Source organism: Silurus aristotelis, assembly GCF_946808225.1.
Source record: "Silurus aristotelis genome assembly, chromosome: 17".
Lineage (NCBI taxonomy): Eukaryota > Metazoa > Chordata > Actinopteri > Siluriformes > Siluridae > Silurus > Silurus aristotelis.
The window spans coordinates 21,631,578-21,638,278 of NC_139590.1; the positions used below are offsets into that span (position 1 = coordinate 21,631,578).

The following is a 6,701-nucleotide window of genomic DNA, read 5'->3' on the forward strand; positions in this document are numbered from 1 at the left end:
GAAAGTGGTAACGACAGATCCCACCTTAACAGGGTGGGGAGCCACACAGGAAGGCAGAGCAGTGAGTGGTGTGTGGCCAAACACACTTCATTCACCCTATATAAACTATTTTGAGCTCCTTACTGTGTGGAAGGCTCTGAAACATGTCCTACCCCACATGCAGGGGCATTATATACTGGTGCACTGCGATAATATGACAGCTGTAGCACATATCAACCCTTAAGGGAAATGCGTTCTTCCAAGCTTCATGCTCTAGCTCACAAGTGGCAAATGTGTTTGAAGAGTGGTGCAAGAGGCACCAGCTAATTTTATATCAGTGCTCAGTTGCTGATATTTTGAGCTTCTTGCAGGACCTTATCGATGATGGAAGATCCTTTTTTATGGTTAAGGTCTATTAAGGTGCCAGTTTTGGTAGCACTACGGTGGGGCAACACACCTTTATCCATAGATTTATGAAGGGTGCTCGCTACTTCTTACCAGTCACCAGAAGTGTAGTCCCAGAATGGGACCTCTCCATGGTGCCGGAAGTGCTGTCTTTACAGCCTTTCAAAGCCCTGGATGATATCTACTTTAATCTTCTGTCCTTAAAGACAGCTCTGCTTATGGCCTTGGCTTCCGCCAAATGTGTCGGTGATTTGCAGGCACTCTTAGTTCATTCATTGTGCACTAAATTCTCGCTCAATGGGGATAAGGTTCTTAGGACTAACCCAGCCTTCATGCCTAAAAGCTTCCCAGCTTTTACTTGTGGTGGGACCAAGCTCTCTGTTTTTCACCCCCCCCCCCCTTTTCCTCTGCAGATGCCCTTCAGGTTTACATCGACAGTAACAGCCCTTTTAGAAAGAGCGACCAGCTCTTTATTTCTTCCGAACACGGGGAATCCAATTTTTAAGCAACACTTCTCTCATCTCTTTGCTGTATGAATCTAAGGGAGTGCAGCCCCCAGGGGGCCTCAGAGCTCACTCCAATAGAGGCTTGGCTGCTTCTTGGGATTAGAGGGGTTTCCTTTTAGGACATTTGTGACACTGCAAGCTGGACCTTTCCACATACCTTTGTCAGGTACTATTGGCTTGATGTTAGACAGACCCCAGTAGCTGATGCAGTCTTAGGTGTGGGCCCTTTGTAGCCTTGGGATACTAGGCCCGCGCTCCTTTTAACCCTACTGCCCCGCCCAGTTTATGCATGTTATCAAGTATGTTAGCTTGTACCCTTTCCCAACACCAAAATTGTTTTAATTTACATATATACATCAACATGTATTTTTTTACATGTAGCCCACATGTTGGGCTGGGTTCTAGCATGCATGTTACCACATGTCATGCTTTTCATCGCTGGGTCTTCCTTCACCTTCACTTTTTGTGAGGTCTACTACTCGGTGACATGCCTGCATCGCATTGGTGGCCGTCCTTTGGCTTACAGGGCCTCACTATGAGTGAAACTGGGGAGCTGTACATATCTCCCATAGGTGGATCTAGAACATGAGATGATGAAAGAGAACCAAATGTTACTAGAACTAAAGGATTTGCCCACATCACCTATATCGTGCCTATTTTACATTTACTGCAAAGATTTTGCATTGTTTATAAAATATTACATAAACATATAAGGTATTGAATGGTCCTGCAGCACAGTGTGCAAACTTTTGGTCTTTTAGGATACCCATGCATACTTTAGGGAAAAAGGTGTAGATTATTTGTTGGTACCTCAAATAACAAACCTCAAAGATTAAACATGGGGCAGAGCTTTTTCTTACATTTGACCACATCACCTCTATTGTGTCTATTGTAAACTACATAAACATCTGAGGTACTGAATGGTCCTGCGGCACAGTATGTCTGTGTATAGACTGTAGTCATAACTATAGCAGTTAACTTTCAACCTCATTTGTGATGAAACCATAGTGATCTGTTGAGCTGCTTATCTCTTAACTGTCCACATAAGTGGGATGGAGATAAGGGTTACATAAATCATCCAAACCACAATGATGCTAAATGTTTAAGTGATGAGTCAGTTACAGGTCAACAGCACCTTTTCCTTTTACATAGTCTTCTGTGTAGAGGATGGGTGTGAGGATGGGTTAGAGGATGGGTTATAACATCAGCAAAGTTTGATACTTCCTTTAATTTTCAGTAAAGAAATTTCATTGATATACAGTGAGCCTTATTTTACCTCTGAAGTTAGTTATCACAAAAGAGAGAGAGAGAGAGAGAGAGAGAGAGAGAGAGAGAGAGAGAGAGAGAGAGAGAGAAAGAGAGAGAGAGAGAAAGAGAGAGAAAAAAAGGGAGTTCTGTGAATTGTTCTGTCGAAAAAATGAGAATACAAGTCATCTTTGGGATCTGGATGTTCACAGGAGGTGCCATGGGTAGGTTTCCTCTGAAATTGCTCGAAACAGTTAATGCCTCATGGAATCAACAAGATAAAAAATATGCATTTATCCGCTTGTTTGGGCAAAAAAAAAGTAAATATGTATAATAGCTCATAATATCATAACGAATATCATATATTTATATTGCATAGTAATATTATATATATAATGTTCATCAAAATAACTGCAAGTGGTTTTTAGGTGACTCTGTGATATGGTGTGATGATTAAATGAGAAATCTTTAAATTTTCTCCAGGTTTGTTGTTCATGGATCCTGTTGTCTGTAGATTTAAAGAGATTAATCAGTGTTACGTAGCTCTGGGACAACAACTGCACTTGCAATTGATTAAGGAGGATTCGTTTGGTCTACTACTGAGCAGCAATACATCAAGCAATCGTTTAATTTTAAACTATAAAAAAAAACTAAGTAACGCAACAAAAATATATTTCCCAAGATGGCAATTTGTGAATAACAATAAAACTATGATACTAAGCAGTGCAGAAATGTATGACTCTGGAAAATACACTCTTCTCATCAATGATGCAGATGATAATGTTAAAATGTTCTATAGTCTCCAGCTGAATGTTGAAGGTAAGACAACCACCACTTCTAATCACATCACACAGCACACTACAACATTGGCAGGTTATTTGACAATTGTACTGTATAAAACTTTTCATTTTATAATCTAACAATTTATGACTAGAATACAGACAGATTCTTTTAGTTTGTGATATTCACATGCCACATCCTATCAGCATAATCAGGACCACCTTCTACTGTTTTAACCTAATCTTGAGGTGTTTCTCATTTGTTCTTTGCTATTGGTTTATAAATGTGTTTGGCACTTAAGGGCCACTGTAAGAATCCATCCTGATGTGTGTATCTTTAATCTACAGCCGAGGTGTCCTCAGTGAAAGTGTCATACAGCTGCTTGTCCCCTGGGATAAGAAAAACGTACTGTTCTGCTGATGGTGACAACCTTCGCTTTCGCTTGTCTACTGATTTAAGCCCTGTTATTCAACTCGAGGCTGGGAACAGCACTTTCCTGTTGGACCAAAACCAAGGAAACATCACCTGCCATGTAGAAAATAACGTCAGTAGGGCAGAAAATTCTGCAGAACTCCACCCCTGTCTTGGTGAGTCTTGGTAAATACTTTAGATACTTTAGATACTTTAAATACTAAATACTGTATTATTTTCATGAACACAGTATCATTATGGAAAAAATGACAATAGGAAAAGATAATGCAAGAGATTGTAAAAACAAATTGTGCTTATTAAAATTTAAGGTAAAAAAAAAACATTATCACTGGAAATGCATTGTCCATAATTGCATACATACATTATAATACACATTCATTTGGAATAGACAGTGTTTAAATCAGGTACATAGACAGATATGAATAGAAAGCAAACTGATCAACTTGAATAGACTGAATGAGACACAACAGGACATTGCATGAGTGAGTGGTTTTCACTTTTGCAAGTCAGTTGCAAGTCAAACATGCATTTCTAGCATTGCAAATATCGAACCCATCATTTTATTTTATTCTTCAGCATAACCTTGATTTCAGTATTGTGCTACAAACCATAGACAATTCACTTAATATAACTTTTTTCACACAGTCCACAACAGATAAGTCCCTCAGTTCCTGCAGTTCCCCGATGTCCTTAAATGTATGAAATGGAGAATTTGTTTTATAGTAGACAGACAGACTTCTGTGTAAATGGAGAGTAGGATACTAATATCAGGTGATCAAAATAAAGACATGGATTTGGAACATTTCAGTATTGTGATAAAAGAAGTGAAAGGGTTTTGCCTTAACAAGTGCAATTTGTGAAGAAGGCAGAAAAAACAACGGGTAAGTGAAAGAATTTGGAATCTTGGTTTAATTCAAACTCTCTTCATTTCTTTTTTAGGTTTCAGTGTGTTTGTGTCTGTGTGGCTTTTTGAAGTCATCATCCTGCTGTCACTGTTAATGGGAGCATTTTATATCTATACTAGAATCTACAGGAAACAGAGAACATCTGAGAGTAAGACCTTAGTTTTTACTAGCTTAGAAAATAAGCACAAAATCCCATATTGAAGTTCACACTATTCTGTTAAAATTTTCAGAAAGATCATGTGCATCAAGAACTTTAAATGTCCAAAGCTTCCATGGGGTTGTCATTGTAATGATTGCATGAGTGTCATTTCCTTCCACAGATCAGGAGGCTCTGTAAACTTGGATCAGGAACAGTAGGAGCAGTTCAGTGTTGCTCTCCTCCAGACCAGTCATCTACATGAAACGACAGAAAAGTATAAGCATCAACCACATATGGTTTACGTGGAACAAAATTTCAGCTATGCTTGTCCCAAAATTAAACAGATTATTGGAGGTCCTTGGAGTTTAATACTACATTGTTTCAGTCATGCTTTGTTATTCAAATAAAGATAATGTGATGAATTAATGCTGTTGTTACAATGCCAACAATGTTTTTATGGAAATTGTGTTCCTTGTTGAGACAAGTTTGAATTGAAGCCTCTTCAACTGTCCTTCTACCTGTAACTTTGTACATATGATTTGAGTTTACAAGATCAGTCCAGAAGAAGGTTCCTTTCACGGTGGGAGGAAAAGCAGCATGATTTTGCTGCCACTTCAGTGAACTCATTGTGGAAATTAAACATAAGTTGTTTACAAATGTAGTAGGTTAAGTTTATATTTTACAGTGTCCTCAAGAATTGTTTTTGGAGACATATTTTATATAGAATGTACCTGTAGGGTTTTGCACTCATGGTATGTAAAGGAATTGACTTATAGAAACTAATCTACATGTTTTATGGAAAATGTCATATGGTGTGTTTCAAAGGGGTTACATAGTGACTGAGTTTACCAATAGACAGATCATTTGGGTCCAGGATTCTGTAAATTAAAAAATATATATGGAAATATTGAAGAATATCTGCTAAAAAGATTCAATTCAATTATTTTTTATATGTAGAGCACTTTTAACAATGTACGTTGTCTTAAAGCACATTTAAAGAGATAAAGCAGTTATATATAGTTCATTGTATTAAAGAGTGCATAATTTATAACTGTAGGTTAATCCTTAATGAGTGGGGCAGTGTTGACTGGGGCAAGAAAAATCTCCATGATATGGCATGATGAAGACCTTGAGAGGAACCAGACTCAAAAGGGAAACCCTCCTCATCTGGGTGGCGTCGAAGGTCCATTCATTACAGGTCCATCCTTGTTAAAATGTGCGTAAATACAGAACTGTTCATACAACCTGTGGTTGTAACAATCTTAAACCATTGTGGTAGACTGTTGCTATTAATTACAGTTCAAATCCATCCTCAAAGCTCTTAAAGTTGCTGAGTAATTTAATGGATGGATGAGGAAGAACCATCTCTAAATGCACAGAGTGGTCTCCAACTGAATAGAGCTCCAGAGGTAGGGTGTCAGGATGAATTGGGCAAAAGAAAGACAAGTCACTGTCACTGAGAGAGAGAGAGAGAGAGAGAGAGAGAGAGAGAGAGAGAGAGAGATTCTTGTTTTAAAAAGTCTTATATTGTTGGAAGAATTGCTCATAACTTTTATATATAAGTATATCGCTAAATCTGTCAAAAATTGAAAAAAAACAAAGGGGCATTAATTAAACTACAAAGCATAACTACTTATTCACATTTACCATCATATAAAAAACACTAGGATAAGTGGGAAATTTACTATAACAAAATATAAACCCAGTATAAAAAATCATGACAGATTCTTTGGGTGGAAGTGAACTCAAGTCATAGAGTTTCATATGTGTGATGCTCTTTATAAAGGACTGATTGTACGTGGGATGTAAAAATCATTCAAAATGTGAAATCTATGATACAAATTCTAAAGAAATAAACATGCTGACACACACAAATAAATTCCATGGCTGTTATCCTGCCCCCTGGTGGTGGCATTTATACCAGTTAAGTTCAGTAGATTTTCGGTTGTATACTGAATACTTCGACCTTCAATTGAGGCGAATTTATCAATACTTTCACTTTGGAATGATTCCTCAGTACTTTTGTTTAACCCATGCATATGTATTGAACCTAAATTAAAGAATGTTACATATGTGTTATCCCAACTCATACTTGCTGCACACTGTTTTAATAGATGGCAGATTGTGTCTGTGTTGAGATCAAAATATTTACTATGCAGTAAATGGTCACGTGGCCATACATGAGAGAATACATGATGTTTTCGGAGTGTCGAAGGGTAAAATAGGTGCAATACATTCAAGTAGTAGTGATAGACAAACATAAATAACAGCTGTATGAATAAAGCAGTGTAACAGGGTGCAAAATAATAA

General features: G+C 37.6%; 1 protein-coding gene across 3 annotated transcripts; it reads left to right on the forward strand.

Moving 5' to 3' along the window:
- Positions 1-2,118: 2,118 nt before the first annotated feature.
- LOC310740049 (uncharacterized protein) lies at positions 2,119-4,814 on the forward strand. 3 transcript variants are annotated; one of them, XM_083566452.1, is made up of 6 exons: positions 2,119-2,177; positions 2,211-2,359; positions 2,619-2,954; positions 3,263-3,502; positions 4,287-4,400; positions 4,573-4,814. In XM_083566452.1, exons 2-6 carry the CDS (start codon positions 2,308-2,310, stop codon positions 4,587-4,589), a joined length of 759 nt encoding a protein of 252 aa, XP_083422578.1. In that variant the 5' UTR covers positions 2,119-2,177; positions 2,211-2,307; the 3' UTR covers positions 4,590-4,814. The 3 variants fall into 3 exon arrangements, with proteins under 3 accessions (XP_083422578.1, XP_083422580.1, XP_083422579.1); XM_083566453.1 differs by having other exon boundaries at positions 2,137-2,177; positions 2,219-2,359; XM_083566454.1 differs by lacking the exon at positions 2,619-2,954.
- The last annotated feature ends 1,887 nt before the right edge of the window (positions 4,815-6,701 follow it).